The 20,770-nt window shown below is 38.0% G+C and overlaps 3 protein-coding genes across 3 annotated transcripts; 2 read left to right on the forward strand and 1 right to left on the reverse strand.

The window, feature by feature from the left end:
• The first annotated feature begins 27 nt into the window (after positions 1–27).
• On the forward strand, positions 28–17,630 carry LOC113465619. The gene is made up of 10 exons (XM_026820280.1): positions 28–36; positions 549–781; positions 1,395–1,511; positions 2,022–2,182; positions 2,669–2,778; positions 3,313–3,525; positions 4,002–4,130; positions 4,488–4,599; positions 5,974–6,101; positions 17,436–17,630. The coding sequence occupies exons 1-9, from the start codon at positions 28–30 to the stop codon at positions 6,096–6,098; spliced, it is 1,209 nt and encodes a 402-aa protein (XP_026676081.1). The 3' UTR covers positions 6,099–6,101; positions 17,436–17,630.
• LOC103504847 lies at positions 7,513–10,178 on the reverse strand. The gene is made up of 6 exons (XM_026820281.1): positions 10,173–10,178; positions 9,869–10,011; positions 9,197–9,389; positions 8,343–8,517; positions 7,752–7,891; positions 7,513–7,701 (listed from the first exon to the last, which is right to left on the reverse strand). The coding sequence occupies exons 1-6, from the start codon at positions 10,176–10,178 to the stop codon at positions 7,513–7,515; spliced, it is 846 nt and encodes a 281-aa protein (XP_026676082.1).
• A 1,498-nt stretch (positions 17,631–19,128) lies between the features above and the next one.
• LOC113465620 (DNA polymerase nu-like) lies at positions 19,129–20,154 on the forward strand. The gene is made up of 2 exons (XM_026820282.1): positions 19,129–19,345; positions 20,051–20,154. Exons 1-2 carry the CDS (start codon positions 19,234–19,236, stop codon positions 20,152–20,154), a joined length of 216 nt encoding a protein of 71 aa, XP_026676083.1. The 5' UTR covers positions 19,129–19,233.
• Positions 20,155–20,770: the final 616 nt, after the last annotated feature.

A 20,770-nucleotide genomic window follows, 5' to 3' on the forward strand; every position in this document is an offset into this window, starting at 1 on the left:
GTTTTCCATATTAAAATTCACAGAAACATGTTCACGGTAAGTACAAATCCAAAGGCTACTCATGAGAGACTTTTCATCAGTTTCATGAGAATCAAGACTTTTTCACCTTCTTGGTTACCATGACAACCGTCGTTTTATCGTTAAAAATTTTTGATTTGTTTTTTGGGAAAAAAAAAAATCATTTTAAAATTTAAAAGAAGTGTTGCAAGATTTTTATCAAGTTTTCCATATTAAAATTCACAGAAACATGTTCACGGTAAGTACAAATCCAAAGGCTACTCATGAGAGATACACCGACCCTATTTAAATAGGAACAGTCTAGGAAGAAGAAGAGGAGGAGGAGGAGTGACTGTTGTAAAGGTTGTGCAAGTTTTTTTTTAGGTTTTCCTTCTGTTGTATGCAAATGATCAAAGCTATTTAATCACATATGTTATTTGTGTGATCAAAGCTATTTATTAACTCAAAATAATTAACCTGGGTATCATTTTTAAAATGAAACCCATTAAGTTGTTCCATCCCATTCCTCATCATCTCATTGTATGTTACAGATCATAGATAGATACTACCAAGAGCAGATGTACTCCGCCACACAGAGACAAATGTTGGAAGCGGAATCTAAAGAACAAGCCCTACAGAGACAGAAAGTAGAATATAGGAAGGCTTTGGAGCAGCAAATGCAAGAGGAGTTGGACAAGAAGAAGGAACTCAAGTATAGACAGTATCAGGAAGAACAGAGAGTCACTCAGGGGGAAATTGATAGAATGACCAAGCAAGATGAAAAGTAAGTATTGATTCAATAAGTTAACAAAAACGCAATAAATAGATGTTTAAGGGGAAAAAACAATACATATTGGTGAAATGTATTGAGTAGATTTTGATTCAATAAGTTAACAAAAACGCAATAAATAGATGTTTAAGGGGAAAAAACAATACATATTGGTTAAATGTATTTTTCTTTTCCTTCAAATAAATCATAATCTTTGCAACTAATTCAGTGAACTGTCTGAACTCATTTGAAAATTGGGCCTGACTAATGCAATTAAAAATTTTCATCTTTGCAACTAATTCAGTGAACTGTCTGAACTCATTTGAAAATTGGGCCTGACTAATGCAATTAAAAATTTTCCTTTATAATTTGTTCAACTTTTTGTCAAATTTCATCAATATTGGACAAACCGTTATGGTGAAACAAACAGACCAGAAGGGAAAAAATCGCTGAGTTTGAAACTTGGAACTTACTTCGCTTAGTCATATGAATGAATGAATATTTACAGTATATTTTTGACGAATAGTTTACAATCGTATAAATATACTTAGTCATCAGTCATATAACGTTGGACTGGCTGAAGCATGATACCAGTCCGAAATATTACAGTACGGTTGTATGTTTTCAGGTATCGTGAGGAGAAGCAGAATAAGATGATGAAATTGAGACAAGACATGGAGGAATCATTGAAGAGTCGCGAACAAATGAGACAACATGAGAAACTCCAGAATCAAGAGTTGGAAAAGTAAGTTCATCTATATACATAGGTATCATTGTTCTAGTGAAAGTTCTTCATTAGGTAGCCTGCAGCGATAGTACAATGAATGCATTGCTTTCCAATTGATCACTGAAGTTAAGCAACGTTGAGCGTGGTTAGTATTCCGAATGGGTGACCATCTGGGCAATTACAAATGCAGAAGACCTTTTCTTTTAAGTGATTTGAAGTAATAACAAATAACAGTTTCTAATTAGAATATTGATGCAGGACGTTAGATGCAAATAAAATACGTATGCCATTTCATCTTGTTTATTTGTGGGACTAGTTATTCAGGGGACAGTAAAGGTAGTTTTCAGTATGCAGAAGACCTTTTCTTTTAAGTGATTTGAAGTAATGACAAATAACAGTTTCTAATTAGAATATTGATGCAGGTCGTTAGATGCAAATAAAATACGTATGCCATTTCATCTTGTTTATTTGTGGGACTAGTTATTCAGGGGACAGTAAAGGTAGTTTTCAGTCTCATTCTGATTTCAGGAAAGTGGAATCATATTGGGAGCAGAGTTCCAGACATGAAGTTGAAATGAAACATGGAAGAGAAGAGAAACAGAAGTTAATTGATAAATGCACACTGGAAAGCAATGAAATCAATGCCTCCATGAGTATTACTGGTAGAGAAATAGATGCACCTATTGATGGTAATTGCTTGTATGAAACTAACCTTGAGAAAAATATCATTGGTTCCTACAATAATAATGAACACAATCGGAGTAGACCATCTCCATCAAACATAAATGCAAATTCAATAGAGAAACATGGAAATATTAAACAACTAGATAACATTGAAAGTCAACCTAGGAGCTCTGGTATTCAACTTAATCTACCTCCCATTGAGGCGAATTTCAGTATTGTCAGTAAAAATGAGTTTGGTCAAAAATACCAATATCCAAATGCTACCAACAGAGAATCCACTGGTCGACACAAATATAACAAAAGCTATTCCAAGTCTAACTTCAAAGCACCTCAAAATGTTGAAAAGAAGAGCAATCTTTCCAAAGACAGACCGTGTTCACAGTCTAAAACAGGATAAACAAGGTATATTCTATATACTTCTCTAGGAGAGTCAATCTGTCAAGTAGCAACATATTAGTATAGGTAAAAGAACAACGTCTTCACTTGACCAGATCCTCTCATTGCATTCTGGCTACTCAATCCGGACCAAGTAGATCTCCACTACAAAGACATTTGCTCCAAGCTACAACTAGACCATGCCCAGTCAGTCAATGATATTTGTGTCAATGATTGTATGTACTTTCAAATCCTTATTTGAAGTTCTATTTATTCTCCTATCTCAGAAAGCTTCAAAGTAGACTGCATACCTGATGATTAATCTATTTTTCGTTTTCTCCTTTTCAGGAACAGAGAAAATCACAACAACAGAAACCACCAGTTATCTGAATTACACCATTGTCAGAACCAAAATGAATTGCCATTAGAATTACAAACTCTACATGAAGAAATATCTGATGGAAACTTAAACAACCTAAGCAAAGAAACTTTTGTCCACAAGATCAATTCTGAGCAAAACTATGAAGTACAAAATGATGAAATCTCCAAGAAGAACATACCAAATGATACCCCGGGGCGGACTTTATCCCAAGCAGATGAGATTCGTTCTCGAAACGGCAGGTTTTCTCCTATTCTGTCTTCCTCATATCATCAATTTCAGAACGATAAGACCTTAGCAGTTACAGTTCCCTCTATCAAACCCCTTTATCAAATAAATCATCTTTTCAGCCACTTTTGTAATCCACTGTATATGTTGCAGGTGTTTTACGAAATGGAGATGCCGGTGTTGAATATTATTAGTCTGATGGAACTACAGAGCATTCTGGTGGATAGACAGCAGTGCCGTGACATAGAAGCACAGATCCCGCCTACAGAAGAAGCGCCTGTAACAGCAACATCCACTAAAACCGCCGGACTTATAACGCCTATAAAATCATTGACAGCACCAATAATGCCGACAACAACATCCTCTGTAACAGCAGCACCAAAAATATCTGCAATCGCTAATGAGGCTGCACAACCTACGACTTTGCCCACAACAACCAGCTGTGAAACTGGAGAACTTTTTAACCCACCTGACCTTACTAATGAGAAAATCGCAGAACCTTTTACTCTAGCAACAGAACCTTCTACTCTTCCTACCTGTGGTATGTTTTATCCTACTGTTATTTTAAAACCAGCCTTACGCCCGCTAAACTGTTTTTTACCGCAACCATGCTTTGCCCACCCCCATTTTTGTTTTTTGGGGGCCGTAAAATTGGTCCATCTCTATTCTGCCGTAGTTTAATTTTTAGGACCTTAAAATTTGTTCTATGTGCCCAGAAAAACCCTGAACTCTGTCTTCTTATGTACAATAACATGCCCCTCAAAACAATGCAATTAGGTGCATATCTACCAGATTTGGGTTAAAGAACGAAGCTAATCTTGTAATTTTTTATTTATTTTCAGAACACCATGGTGAATCTAGAATACGAAGCTCATAAACAGGCAGGTCGAATTATCAACTTGAATTCACCTCAACAACTTGCCCATGTACTTTACAATGAATTGAAACTAGACGCCAAGTATAATCTACAGGTAATCATAATATTTATTTATTTGACATAAATATCCTTAGTAATCAGGATAGTTTACAAAGATGGGTATTGGGGGGGCAAGAAAGGAGAAAAAAAGGCTCCTTTTAGAATTTAGAGAATTCTGCAAAAAAACAAAACGGAAAATATATGGAATGAGTCTCTTTCGATCTTTGAATCTCTGCTTTCTCTCGACATCAATCCAATTTCCTTGTTTTCTTTGAATATCAGCTTTGATGACATCACTGTATCGGTATCTCGGTCTTTCTCTTGTAGAGGTGGCAAAGATCGGTTCACTTTAGGGAATAAGTTCCAACCGTTCAGTTCCTTTCATGGAACTGTTCCCAATATAAGTTCACAGCACTCCCTATATCAAGAACACCAATATGAAGATGAAGATATACATCTGCTATTACAAATACATGATGAACTGGTGTGGCATGTCAGAGAGGATATTCTACATCACGTTATACGTAAGTTATACATATTACTTAGTGTAATTCAGTCAACTGTATGTAGAACCCGAAAAATCTTGAACACATGCCTTTGAGATTGTTTACCATAACAAAGAATTCCTCAAAAGAGAACCCTACTCGACATAAAGACCTTAATACCTTATGCGACGTGGTGAACATTTTTCGCAGACTTTATCCATATTCGGAGTTATGGTGGAACAAACAAACACTGAATGCAAATTTTCGACACTTCTTCTTCGTATATGTAGGTATACTACTTTCTTTAAAAGTAGGAGGACTTTTTATAATGAGAATCATAGCAACAAGAACACTAGCAATGGTCTGGATAGTGTTGAAACACATTATAACAATAACAAGCTGGAAAACTATCAGAACAGCAGCAACCATGGCTTGAGTAGTAATGAAACTTACAACACTATGAGTAGCGTACAGAAAGGTAGAGACTCGGAGCAAACACATAGTGAACTCAACAACACTGGTCCTTATACACGAACATACACACAAACCAACGAAGTTGCCTCATACAACACGAAATATAGCACTAAACAATTTGACGATAATATTCAGGATAGCTACGATAAGATATACTACATCACGTTATACGTAAGTTATATTACTTAGTGTAATTCAGTCAACTGTATGTAGAACCCGAAAAATCTTGAACACATGCCTTTGAGATTGTTTACCATATTGCGCGAAATTTCATCAAAATTGAATGAACCAATGGAAAGACATGGTGGAACAATTCCTCAAAAGAGAACCCTACTCGACATAAAGACCTTATGCGACGTGGTAAACATTTTTTGCAGACTTTATCCATATTCGGAGTTATTTTGTCCCAGACACCTCGTGTTAAACCTTACCATAGTCTGTATGATGTACGGGCCAGGGAGAGTGGAGGATACTTCAGGAGTAGTATTGAGACTTACAACAATAATGAGAATCATAGCAACAAGAACAGTAGCAATGGTCTGGATAGTTTTGAAACACATTATAACAATAACAAGATGGTAAACTATCAGAACAGCAGCAACCATGGCTTGAGTAGTAATGAAACTTACAACACTATGAGTAGCGTACAGAAAGGTAGAGACTCGGAGGTGGAACAAACAAACACTGAATGCAAATTTTCGACACTTCTTCGCATATGTAGGTATACTACTTTCTTTAAAAGTAGGAGGACTTTTTAAGTGCCGATCAATACTACAAAAGAGCCCCACCTTTAACCACTTACCTATGTTATTTTATTTAATCTCTATGTTTCAGCCATCGTGAAACATTGTATGGAGAAGTTATCAGGAGTATGGAGTACTGAATTAACCCTATGTCTGCCTCTACCAGTTGTTATTTTATTTAATGTCTATGTTTCAGCCATCGTGAAACATTGTATGGAGAAGTTGTCAGGGGTGTGGAGTACTGAATTAACCCTATGTCTGCCTCTACCAGTCAAACTATCCTGGGGGTATAACTGGGGTGATATGAAACCAGTCCAGTGAGAGGTAAAGTGTTAATATTACTGTTCCAATAGGACTAAAGAGTCCCTATACATCAGTAGGCTTCTATTTACTATGTAAATGTAAATGCAGTTTCTTTGTGTTATTATGTCACAACTTTGGTGCTCACTGAAGCATTGTAGGATTTTTCCCAATATCTCAATAATCCTAAAATCCAATGCTGGCACCGGTCGCTATGCACATTTATATGTCATAGCCTCATAGCTACTCATTTTCCTCACGAGGCTGAGTGGGCCCCGCAACAGTTCGAGTACTATCTACTGGTTTTTACCTCCTTGAAATCACGTGCGTTCTGAACAGGAAATTATTCTAAAAATTTAATGTGCATTCTCTATTGCTCTTGTGATTTTAAAAAGACGTACCTACTACCTTAGTAAAAGGCGTTTGGATTTTTGAAAGAGGTTTAATAGAATAAATAATAATCAACTGTAACTGCTAAGGTCTTATCATCCCAGAAGCATCGAGAGAAACAAATTGGGATAAAAAAAAAGCCAGGCGTTCCGAGAACGAATCTCTTATTCAGGGCAAAGTTCGCCTGAAGCGGGAATCGAAACCGCGACCTAGTAAATACAAGGCAGACGCGCTACTCTCCAAGCCAACTAGGCTGGTAAGTTTAGAACTGCTAAGTAGAGCTTCGTAACTAGGCTGGTAAGTTTAGAACTGCGAAGTAGAGCTTCGTATTAACTAAGCTGGTAAGTTTAGAACTGCGAAGTAGAGCTTCGTAACTAGGCTGGTAAGTTTAGAACTGCGAAGTAGAGCTTCGTAACTAGGCTGGTAAGTTTAGAACTGCGAAGTAGAGCTTCGTAACTAAGCTGGTAAGTTTAGAACTGCGAAGTAGAGCTTCGTAACTAGGCTGGTAAGTTTAGAACTGCGAAGTAGAGCTTCGTAAAACGAGGAGTTTACTTCCCAGGGTAGATGACCGTCCTTGTAAACGCTAGGCCGCGGTTTCGATTCCCACTCTCGGAGCTAACTTTATCCTAAACAAATAACGCTCGTTCTCGGAACAATTGGCTTTCTCGTATCCCATCCCCCATTCTCTCTTCGATTTCGGGACGATAAGACCTCCGTTCGACAGAAACCGGGTACTCCCTAGTAAGATACCTCTACAGTAATTACATTATTTTGGACACAAAGAGTAGTCCATAACACGTAACCGAATTGGTTCGTCTCTACAGTAATGACATTATTTTGGACACAAAGAGTAGTCCATAACACGTAACCGAATTGGTTCGTGTAAGATACAAAGGCAAGGCGTGCTTACTGGAATTTGGCCTGGCGCACTGCCGTGCGCTCAGATGATAAATCCACTGCTAAAAAGACTTGGGGAAAAAAAGAAGAAAACATGGACAGAGATTTATTTAGAAAAAAAGGTTGAAACATTGGCAAATTCTTTATTTCATCTCAATTCAATATGTTTTCCATATGTTTCATTCAGATGTTGTTCACTAGTGGGATTCAGATGTTGTTCACTAGTTTGATTGAGATGTTGTTCACTAGTGTCGCCCACAGGTTGTTGTCTTGTTTGACTCTCTGGCTGATTCAGCAGTCTATCTGGTTCTCCAAGTTGTTTGGTTGGGTTTGGTATCTCACTGGTATTCTATCTGGTTCTCCAAGTTGTTTAGTTGGGTTTGGTATCTCACTGGTATCATTAGACAGAGAGTCTTGTAGTTTCTGTTTCCGTAACTTGACCAGGTCATAATAGTTGGTGATGATGCTGCGGAACTCAGTGTTCTCTGGAACGTACTTGTACACTGGTGGTTGGAACTTTTTGTAATCTGGGGGAAAAGAGAGGTTTTATTTATTTTTTAAATGGTTTGATAGAGGGAACTGTAACAACAGAGGTTTTCTTGTTCTAAAAATGAAGAGCAAAGGACAAAACAGGAAAAAGCCAGTCGTTCCGAGAACAAACTTTATCTGTTTAGGATAAAGTTTGCCCCAGGCGGAAATCGAACCCGCGTCTAGCACTTTGAACACTGACCAGTGGTAATAAAATTATGGTTTTTGACTTCCAAGCAATTTTCCAGAACCCCAGGTCTGAGAGTGGGGGGTCTTTACTCCGATCCTATACAATATCTCACCTTCAAGAGATCTTACAATTGGATCCCTGAATGAGAAGGAGGCCAAATGTTCTTGATAATCTGGTGAGATTTTTGACTTTCAAGCAATTTTCCAGAACCCCAAGTCTGAGAGTGGGGGTCTTTACTCCCATCCTATACAATATCTCACCTTCAAGAGATCTTACAATTGGATCCCTGAATGAGAAGGAGGCCAAATGTTCTTGATAATCTGGTGACAGGCCTTCCAGTTGTCCACCTTGTAGTAGAGCCCAGTTGTGCTTAACCCGCATGTCATGTTCCAGCATTTGCTGAGCAGTACGGTATGTATCATTCTTCAGTACTCTCTGTGAAGAAAACAGATTTGGTTTTAGAGAGTTTAAAATTTACAAAAGGGGAAACTATGAACACATTAAACCTATGCTACAAAAGCCAAGTCCTCACAACTTTTGAACAGATATAGATTTTTTATATAGAGAAGGGAAGAATATGCCAGTGTATCCAAGAAACTTTAATGTAATTTAACTTATTTGAATGTAACCTAGTAGCTTCCATGCCACTGTGAAGATTAACTAACTGTAATACTGCTATCTTAATGCTGCTATCCTTCTTCTTCCTTCTTCTTCCTTCTTCTTCCTTCTTCTTCTTCTTCTTCTTCTTCTTCTAGTACCATATCCATTACTGAATGTTGGTAATCAACTTGGCTAATCTTATTGGATCTTGAACTATTTGATATAAGGATGTGTTTGTTTTTTGATATGCTATGCATGCAAAATTATTATTTGCCACATGCATTACGCAAGTTATTTTTTTCAAATCACCAATTTTTCCCCTTCCAAGAATAACTGTTTTCCTTACAAGAATAACACTGGGAGTAGCAGGGAAGCTGAGTGATAATTTCTCCGGTGTCCACTCTGATGGTTCTTGTGCTATGCATGCAAAATTATTATTTGTCACATGCATTACACAAGTTATTTTTTTCAAATCACCAATTTTTCCCCTTCCATGAATAACTGTTTTCCTTACAAGAATAACACTGGGAGTAGCAGGGAAGCTGAGTGATAATTTCTCCGGTGTCCACTCTGATGGTTCTTGCTGATGAAGTAATTTGATCTGATAGATTTCCGTTATTGTCAACAAAGCTGGCTGCTTGGCTTCTTTGAAATGTTTCTTTTTAATTGCAGCTTTCTCCTTCACTCTCCTCCTGAGAAGTTTTTCTCTGTGAAACAAGGAAAAGCAGATCACAATAAATTAAACAAAGAAAAACAGATTGCTACACATATACTAGGAACTATAAGGAGTCACTCTTTCTGCTATTAAGAGTCTGGCCTACAGTAAAGGAGGAAAATGAACCTCAAGTCTCCCCCTTCAGAAACTCAGATTGTGATAATGACCATAAGTATCTTCCCATAACAGACACACCTGCATTAGTAAGAATCTGAATCTTAATAGAAAAAATTATTACTTACCTTTCATGCAACTCGTAGGATTTATCTAAATCCATGAAGTTAGCTCTCATTGGACTGTAGAATAGAATAGAATATACCTTGTTTATCCTGCCAGAATGAGACTGAAAAGTCCCTTTACTCCCGCAGTCTAAAAACTCAGATTATGGTAATGACCATAAGTATCTCCCCATGACAGACACACCTGCATTAGTAAGAATCTGAATCTTAATAGAAACAAATTATTACTTACCTTTCATGCAACTCGTAGGATTTATCTAAATCCATGAAGTTAGCTCTCATTGCATGGAATTCATCTGCATCCACGTCAGGTGATATCGCTTCATTTTCGTTCTGATAAACACTCCCCGACTCACTAAAGTCCTTGAGATACTCCTTCCGAAAGAAAAATACAAGAATATGTGATAAAGGATTAGGATTAGGAGAGGGATAGGGGTGTCTTTCACATACACATAGAATATACAAGAATATGTGATAAAGGATTAGGATTAGGAGAGGGATAGGGGTGTCTTTCACATACACACAATTACACTCACATTCATACTTACATCCCGTGTCCGCCCGCGCGCGAATGCCCCAACATCTGCACCCAATTCAAGGAGGTGTTGAAAAGGAACGTCTTCGAGGAAATTAGGAGGAAAATAACCCTTCGCTGATCGCTTCTGTCAGAGATGCTTTGAAAGAGTGAACAGAAAGAGAGTTAAGGATGGGATAAGGTACCCAGTTCCAAAGATTTATGGATGAGATGAGGAAGGATGTTCCATAGGAAGCACACCGACCCTATTTAAATAGGAACAGGCTAGGAAGAAGAAGAGGAGGAGGAGGAGTGACTGTGGTAAAGGTTGTGCAAGTTTTTTTTTTTAGGTTTTCCTTCTGTTGTATGCAAATGATCAAAGCTATTTAATCACATACCTATGTTATTTTGTGTGATCAAAGCTATTTATTAACACAAAATAACCTAGGTATAATTTTTAAAATGAAACCCATTAAGTTGTTCCATCCCATTCCTCATCATACTGACTGTCTCATTGTATGTTACAGATCATGGATAGATACTACCAAGAGCAGATGTACTCCGCCACACAGAGACAAATGTTGGAAGCGGAATCTAAAGAACAAGCCCTGCAGCCTTCCACTCAAGAGTCTATTATTATTATTAAATGATCAAAGCTATTTATTAACACAAAATAACCTAGGTATAATTTTTAAAATGAAACCCATAAAGTTGTTCCATCCCATTCCTCATCATACTGACTGTCTCATTGTATGTTACAGATCATGGATAGATACTACCAAGAGCAGATGTACTCGTCATACTGACTGTCTCATTGTATGTTATAGATCATGGATAGATACTACCAAGAGCAGATGTACTCCGCCACACAGAGACAAATGTTGGAAGCGGAATCTAAAGAACAAGCCCTGCAGAGACAGAAAGTAGAATATAGGAAGGCTTTGGAGCAGCAAATGCAAGAGGAGTTGGATAAGAAGAAGGAACTCAAGTATAGACAGTATCAGGAAGAACAGAGAGTCACTCAGGGGGAAATTGATCGGCCATCCACCTTTAGCCCTAGGGTTTGGCATTTTATTTGTTCAGCACTTCAGAGGTGTTTTACTGATTGTGCTGTCAGCCTCCTAGCTTCATAACAAGGATTCATCATCGTCAGTTAGAATGGCTGATCTCAAATTGAAATGTTTGATGATCTCAAATATCAAAGTAAAATAATTCCGTTTATATTTGTGATCTGTGTTTTTATTTGTGCTATTTCTTGTAATGGATTTTGTGCTATTTGTTATTTTAAATGATCTGTTTTTATTATTTGTGCTATTTGTTATTTTTATCTTTTTGCAAGCGTATTATTTTTTTGCTTTGTGCAGGAGCTATTGCATAGACCACCACGTTTAGGATCTAGGCTAGAATTTAAGTAAATTTAAATATAAGTAAGTAAATGCAATTTCTTTGTGTTATTATATCACAACTTTGGTGCTCACTGCAGCATTGTAGGATTTTTCCCAATATCTCAATAATCCTAAAGTAGATTTTGATTCAATAAGTTAACAAAAACGCAATAAATAGATGTTTAAGGGGAAAAAACAATACATATTGGTGAAATGTATTTTTCTTTTCCTTACATTCCAAATAAATCATAGTCTTTGCAACTAATTCAGTGAACTGTCTGAACTCATTTGAAAATTGGGCCTGACTAATGCAAATTAAAATTTTCCTTTATAATTTGTTCAACTTTTTGTCAAATTTCATCAATATTGGACAAACCGCTATGGTGAAACAAACAGACCGAAAGGGAAAAAATCGCTGAGTTTGAAACTTGGAACTTACTTCGCTTAGTCATATAACGTTGGACTGGCTGAAGCATGATACCAGTCCGATTAACTCCTTTATTATGTAGTCTGATTCTCCCATGAATGAGGATTAACTTCCTAACCATGGCTGGGATCAAACCAGTGCCCTCTTGTTTAAAAGGCAAGTGCCTTGACCAATATATGACCAGACCAATCACAGCTTAACTCTATACAGAGTACAATCTGAGGCTTAGGTGCAATAGCAAACAGTCCAGACTAATTAGCAAAGTAGTTGTCTGGCTAGGGGACGTTAAACAGAGAGAAGACTAGCGTCTGGCTGTGGGACTATGAACAGGAAGGAGAACAGCTAACCCTAACCAGCCCAGCAAGCTGGCAGTTCCTCAAAGGTTTTTCTCTGCTTTTAAAGACCAAGCACAAGTCCTCACGATGGTTGACTGCGGTTCAGGACGAGCCAGCCAATTTAACATGGCTAGAGCTAGAGACCATCACCCCGGTGTATAGCAGATACAAAAAGACATCTTTTCTTTATTCTGCTATCGCCATATTCTGCTATCGCCATTCGGCGAAAGCTAGAGCCGCTACAACAACAACAACAACATTAGCAAAGTAGGCTTTTATTGATTTTGTTCTACATATATTTCAGAGAGCAACTTTGTCGTGATTCTCCCGAGTTAGCAAAGTAGGCTTTTATTGATTTTGTTCTACATATATTTCAGAGAGCAACTTTGTCGTGATTCTCCCGAGCTGACAGAATTAAACGACAAACTGCATCAAGCTTGTATGCGTAAGGACATGGAACTGCAAATGGAAGAGAAAGAACATGAGAAACAAGAGCAAAAGGTAAACTATAGTTTTATCTCACTGTGGCTCTACACCGACCGATATGTAGATGTTCAATTTCAGAAAGTTTCTACTGTCTAGGTATTTTTCTCCTTGTAGGTTGAATATCAGCGGAGAAGTGAGTGAAGAAGAGAGGGAGAAGACAAAGCGAGTGGTATATTCCATCATGTATGGAGTAGGTAGAGTTGCGTATATTTGTTCATTTAACTCCAGGGGAATGGTGAGTTAACTCCATCTTTAGCTTAATTCCATACACAAAAAGGCCACTCCGAGGCTTAGGTTTAGGGGCAAATAGCCCTAAAGAATGGGTTAAGCTACTACAATCTAGCATACATCTTTCTGGTTAGGATAGAATTGAACCCACGACCTAGCGCTTATAAGGCAGACACCTTCCAACTATGCACGAAGTTAAAATACACTGATATGTAGATGTTTAATTTCAGGAAGTCTTCATCTACTGTCTATGTATTTTTCTCCCTGTAGGTTGAATATCAGCGGAGAAGTGAGTGAAGAAGAGAGGGAGAAGACAAAGCGAGTGGTATATTCCATCATGTATGGAGTAGGTATTGATAAACTGGCACAGTATATGAACATGGATAACAAACAAGCCTATCAGATTATCAACAAGTTTACATGTAAGTAAAGGTGATTCAAATCATTCTAAAACCGGAGTTTTTTTTATGTAATCTTAATATAAATAAAAATTTGGATTTTTTCCACAGAAAAAGTGGACATATGTATTTTAATCTCTTGGAGGGTTTCAGCAGTCATTATATATAAGTCTCGGCCCCGCCGGGAATCGAACCCGGACCTCCTGCGTGCAAGCCTAATGTGATACCCACTTGGCCTATTCCTTTCTCTTTTGTCTCATAATTCCATTTCATTCCATCTGTTCTCAGTTTGTACTCAATGGAAGGTAGCAGATCCTCTGATTGCATTCTGGCTATTGAATCCAGACCAAGTAGATCTCCACTACAAAGACATTTGCTTCAAGCTACAACTAGACCATGCCCAGTCAGTCAATGATATTTGTGTCAATGATTCTCCCAAGCTAGTGGTTCTCAAGTGTTTACAATCCGTATATAAGTTCTGTGGGTCAACTTGATAAGGAGAACCAAAAGGCAGTTATATTGTGCAGAACTTCAAAGAATTATTATAGTTTATTATTATTTGTTAAAAGCCGACATGTTTCGGAGGCGGATATGTATTTGTTATTTTAAGAAACACCCTCTTTGTCTAAGCAGTACCTTTTTTTTTCAAGGACATACATAAAAAACACTGTTGTCATATCTTTCATTTCAGCCATATTCCCCGGTATCAAGAAGTTCACCCAGCAGACTATATCCTAAGCAGATGAGATTCGTTCTCGAAACGGCAAGTTTTCTCCTATTCTGTCTTCCTCATATCATCAATTTCAGGACGATAAGACCTTAGCAATTACAGTTCCCTCTATCAAACCCCTTTATCAAATAAATCATCTTTTCAGCCACTTTTGTAATCCACTGTATATGTTACAGGTGTTTTACGAAATGGAGATGCCGGTGTTGAATGTTATTAGTCTGATGGAACTACAGAGCATTCTGGTGGATAGACAGCAGTGCCGTGACATATCTGCCGCTCTCAATGTAATGTTTTATCCGGGTCAACTTAATAAGGAGAACCAAAAGGCAAATATATTGTGCAGAACTTCAAAGAATTGTTATAGTTTATTATTTGTTAAAAACCGACATGTTTCGGAGGCGGATATGTATTTTAGTTATTTTAAGAAACACCCTCTTTGTATAAGCAGTACCTTTTTTTTCAAGGACATACATAAAAAACACTGTTGTCATATCTTTCATTTCAGCCATATTCCCCGGTATCAAGAAGTTCACCCAGCAAGTTATACAGTGTTGCCAGGAGCAAGGGTATCTCAGTTCACTGTCAGGTAGACGGAGATATTTTGACAACATTCATAATGAGGACTTTGGACTCAAGAGCTATGCGCAGAGACAAGCTGTTAACTTTATGATACAAGGTATACCACAACTTAATCACCTAAGTAGTATTTTCCTTTCCGACTTTGCCTTCTTCTGAAGCTCGTTTCCCCTCTTTGGACGTGATAACGTCTGTACTAAACCATACGAAATCCCAGATGGCGTGCCATCGGAATAGATTCCGTTTTCCAAAAGATTAGTGAAATGTGGATCTCAATCAGATTAAGTACTCCTATGGATACTCGAAAGTCAACGGGGGCCCAAAAAACAGTGATCAAATTTTCTTCATCTTACTTGTATTTCTTTAAAATATTATGTTTTCCCCGTTGTTTTGTTATTTTGTCCTGAAAGTCAACGGGGGCCCAAAAAACAGTGATCAAATTTTCTTCATCTTACTTGTATTTCTTTAAAATATTATGTTTTCCCCGTTGTTTTGTTATTTTGTCCTAGGTTCTGCAGCTGATATTTGCAAGGCAGGCATGATATCCACTCAGCACTCCCTATATCAAGAACACCAATATGAAGATGAAGATATACATCTGCTATTACAAATACATGACGAACTGGTGTGGCATGTCAGAGAGGATATTCTACATCACGTTATACGTAAGTTATATTACTTAGTGTAGTTCAGTCAACTGTATGCAGAACCCGAAAAATCTTGAACACATGCCTTTGAGATTGTTTACCATATTGCGCAAAATTCCATCAAAATTGAATGAACCAATGGAAAGACATGGTGGAACAAAGAATGGGGCTCAACCACTTTTTTTTTTCTTCGCTGATAAAGGAAGTTCGAAACACGCTGATTGCAATAGAAATGCTTAAAATTTCAGCTTTATATCAAGAACACCAATATGAAGATGAAGATATACATCTGCTATTACAAATACATGACGAACTAGTGTGGCATGTCAGAGAGGATATTCTACATCACGTTATACGTAAGTTATATTACTTAGTGTAATTCAGTCAACTGTATGCAGAACCCGAAAAATCTTGAACACATGCCTTTGAGATTGTTTACCATATTGCGCGAAATTTCATCAAAATTGAATGAACGACATAAAGATGGTATCACTCACTGTGTTCGCCCTCAGGATACACAACACCGCCGTGCTGTCATACTACTGAGACGCGTATTACCACATGCACCACGACTGACATTGTCCCAGACACCTCGTGTTAAACCTTACCATAGTCTGTATGATGTACAGACCAGGGAGAGTGGAGGATACTTCAGGAGTAGTATTGAGACTTACAACAATAATGAGAATCATAGCAACAAGAACAGAAGCAATGGTCTGGATAGTGTTGAAACATATTATAACAATAACAAGATGGAAAACTATCAGAACAGTAGCAACCATGGCTTGAGTAGTAGCGGAAAGACATGGTGGAACAAAGAATTCCTCAAAAGAGAACCCTACTCGACATAAAGACCTTAATACCTTATGCGACGTGGTGAACATTTTTTGCAGACTTTATCCATATTCGGAGTTATGGTGGAACAAACAAACACTGAATGCAAATTTTTGACACTTCTTCTTCGTATATGTAGTTGTGTATACTAGGAGTAGTGAAGTAGAGCTTCGTAACTAGGCTGGTAAGTTTAGAACTGCAAAGTAGAGCTTCGTAACTAGGCTGGTAAGTTTAGAACTGCGAAGTAGAGCTTCGTAAAGCGTGGAGTTTACTTCCCAGGGTAGATGGCCGCGGTTTCGATTCCCACTCTCGGAGCTAACTTTATCCTAAACAAATAACGCTCGTTCTCGGAACAAATGGCTTTCTCGTATCCCATCCCCCATTCTCTCTTCGATTTCGGGACGATAAGACCTCCGTTCAACAGAAACCGGGTACTCCCTAGTAAGTGCAGAACTTCAAAGAATTGTTATAGTTTATTATTTGTTAAAAGCCGACATGTTTCGGAGGCGGATATGTATTTTAGTTATTTTAACACCCTCTTTGTATAAGCAGTACCTTTTTTTTTTCAAGGACATACATAAAAAACACTGTTGTCATATCTTTCATTTCAGCCATATTCCCCGGTATCAAGAAGTTCACGCAGCAAGTTATACAGTGTTGCCAGGAGCAAGGGTATCTCAGTTCACTGTCAGGTAGACGGAGATATTTTGACAACATTCATAATGAGGACTTTGGACTCAAGAGCTATGCGCAGAGACAAGCAGTTAACTTTATGATACAAGGTATACAACAACTTAGTCACCTAAGTAGTATTTTCCTTTCCGACTTTGCCTTCTTCTGAAGCTCGTTTCCCCTCTTTGGACGTGATAACGTCTGTACTAAACCATAGGAAATCCCAGATGGCGTGCCATCGGAATAGATTCCGTTTCCAAAAGATTAGTGAAATGTGGATCTCAATCAGATTAAGTACTCGAAAGTCAACTAGGATAGGAGAAAGCCAGCCGTTCCGAGAACGAACCTTATCTGTTCAGGATAAAGTTCGCCCCGGGCGGAAATCGAACCGGCGGCTTAGTGCTTACAAAGCTGACGCTCTACCTTTGAAGCAAACTAGGCTTGTTAGGTACCTAATCTTCTTTTCTTTTTTCCCCTCGGATCAGGCGTTTTAACACTGAAATACCAGGTCGTTCGCGCCGTAGGTAATATTTATTCACTTTTATCAATGTTTCCTCTCATTTTCAGATCGAGTCCATACGACATTGGTCAGAGTAAACATCACGCACGTGAACTACGTCAGAAGATTCTGCAAGGTGTAGATCAGATGAGCTTGTTCTCGCACGAGGAGTGTCTCGTATTAGAGAGAAATATAGACGAAGTGTCCAGTCTAGCAGAGCAGGGTCAATATAAACCATGCACTGTGGACCGTGCACCTCTACGCAACAAGTGAGTTGATTGTTAAGGGCTTAGCTTCTTTTATAAGTGTTTGCAATCGAGAGCTTCTTTTTCGATGATGGACAGTATCCACACTCAATGTCCCTGGGCATCGAATCGGAAACCTTCTGCATAGTGTTACCACTGGACTAACTGTGATTTGAATAATTTTCATATATTATTTTCCATTCTATTTTATTTTCAGATCATTAGTCCGCGTCGTGTTTTCCTAGCCAGACCCGGTTATGTGCTACTAGGCGCCGATTTTCAACACATGGAGTTGCGTATATTTGCTCATTTGACTCGAGACCCTGTATTATTGCAAGCATTCCATTCAAACCATACTGATGTATTCCGAGTATTAGCCAGGGAATGGTGAGTACTTTACTTTCTATTCTAGCCAGACCCGGTTATGTGCTACTAGGCGCCGATTTTCAACACATGGAGTTGCGTATATTTGCTCATTTGACTCGGGACCCTGTATTATTGCAAGCATTCCATTCAAACCATACTGATGTATTCCGAGTATTAGCCAGGGAATGGTGAGTACTTTACTTTCTATTACCTTGTGTATGTATATTCCAACATATGAGGATGCGTATATTTGTTCATTTAACTCCAGGGAAATGGTAAGTTAACTCCATCTTTAGCTTAATTCCATACACAAAACGCCCACTCCGAGGCTTAGGTTTAGGGGCAAATAGCCCTAAAGAATGGGTTAGGATGCGTATATTTGTTCATTTAACTCGAGGGGAATGGTGAGTTAACTCCATCTTTAGCTTAATTCCATACACAAAACGCCCACTCCGAGGCTTAGGTTTAGGGGCAAACAGCCCTAAATAATGGGTTAAGCTTCTACAATACAATCTAGCATACATCTTTCCGGTTAGGATAGAATTGAACCCACGACCTAGCACTTATAAGGCAGACACCTTCCAACTATGCACGAAGTTGAAATACTCTGATATGTAGATGTTTAATTTCAGAAAGTTTCTAATGTCTATGTATTTTTCTCCCTGTAGGTTGAATATTAGCGGAGAAGTGAGTGAAGAAGAGAGGGAGAAGACAAAGCGAGTGGTATATTCCATCATGTATGGAGTAGGTATTGATAAACTGGCACAAAGATGGGTATTGGGAGGGAGAAAGAAAGAAGAAAAAAAGCTCCTTTTAGAGAATTCTGCAAAAAACAAAATATATGGAATGAGTCTCTTTTGATCTTTGTATCTCTGCTTTCTCTCGACATCAATTCAATTTCCTTGTTTTCTTTGAATATCAGCTTTGATGACATCACTGTATCGGTATCTCGGTCTTTCTCTTGGGTCTGTTGAATAATAGTAGACTGAATTCAGTTTTTTATGTAGAAAGATGAACCTACATCTACTTATGTTCTATCCCTCAGGTACAACGAACTACACAGAAAGAGGCCAAGTCCACATCTGAGGCCATGTTGAAACGTATGGAACCCTATCATCCTCTTCCCTTGGGACTGTTGAATAATAGTAGACTGAATTCAGTTTTTTATGTAGAAAGATGAACCTAGATCTACTTATGTTCTGTCCCTTAGGTACAACGAACTACACAGAAAGAGGCCAAGTCCACATCTGAGGCCATGTTGAAACGTATGGAACCCTATCATCCTCTTCCCAAGATAGTACTTGAGTATAGACGACTACAGAAACTCAAGTCCACATATGTAGACGGAATACTGCAGTGCGTACGGGGTAAGAACTGTACTTTTGCTGGTAAATATTTTGATCATTATTAATCAATTTTTTTTTTTTTTAAATCCATTTTAGCCAGCTTAGTTAGCTTGGAGGTTAGCGTGTCTGCCTTGTAAGCGCTAGGCCGCCGGTTCGATTCGAGCCCAGGGCTACTAGACTATAAACTCAAAATTTGTGTGCATCACAAAAAAAAAAAAAATGCACTCGTATTTCGATTGCGAATACTTCCTGGTGTTTGCTAGTTGAGTTGCCACTACTATAGGTATAGATACTGTACTCTGATCCTACCCCCCCTATATACCTCTACATAGCTACGTCCCTGTTAACTTAACATGACACTCTGTTAGTATCCTTATCATCTCAACTTGTTTCCATTTGGTTCAACATTGTAAAGCTTGATTCTCCTCCACCTACCTACCTTAATAGAACTTTTCATCATTCATACGAGTATAGTCAGTACAAATTGTCCAATGCTTGAAACGCGTTGATTTCGAAACCTGAGATTGAATTTGAATTTCCAGAAATTAATAAGAATATTTTATTTTCATGTTTTAAATTTTAAGAAAGATAGAACTTTGTGCTTTTTAAAGAATCCAATAAAGAACATTTTAATTTAACAAAACAAGCCTAAGATTGCCAGGAATTTAGTTTTACTAGCTACTGTATCACTTATCAGGAATTTAGCTTTACTACTCTCTGTTTCAGATGAAGACAATACGCTTAGTACATGTTGGGAATTAACATCTGCAGCCACTGGTAGATTAACTTCATCCAGTCCTAATCTACAGGGAATACCATCAGGAATTTAGCTTTACTACTCTCTGTTTCAGATGAAGATAATACGCTAAGTACATGTTGGGAATTAACATCTGCAGCCACTGGTAACTCAGCCTCACTCACATTGTAACGAAGGTAAGTTGAAGCTAATCTATTTGTATTGTGTCGAGTTAGGTCTTTGAGGACCGAAATACCCCCTCACTCACATTGTAACGAAGGTAAGTTGAAGCTAATCTATTTGTATTGTGTCGAGTTAGGTCTTTGAGGACCGAAATACCCATAGGCCCAAAGCGAAGGAAGTTCATGGCTTCCGGATAAAATGCACAAAGTTGACGGCAAAAATATTGAGAGACTCAAGTCTTCAGTTAATATATCTGGAAATCTAGGTTTCCCACTTTTCTATCGGGATTTTTCCATAATCTCTTTTCCAACATGGTTTAGTGGTTTGCCTTCAATAAAAGGAAGTTCATGGCTTCCGTATAAAATGCCCAAAGTTGACGGCAAAAATTTGTGAGACTCAAGTCTTCAGTTAATCTTCATATCTGGAAATCTAGGTTTCCCACTTTTCTATCGGGATTTTTCCATAATCTCTTTTCCAACATGGTTTAGTGGTTTGCCCTCAATAAATAAATAAATAAATAAATAAAA

This window comes from Diaphorina citri, unplaced genomic scaffold, assembly GCF_000475195.1.
Source record: "Diaphorina citri unplaced genomic scaffold, Diaci psyllid genome assembly version 1.1 scaffold135, whole genome shotgun sequence".
Lineage (NCBI taxonomy): Eukaryota > Metazoa > Arthropoda > Insecta > Hemiptera > Psyllidae > Diaphorina > Diaphorina citri.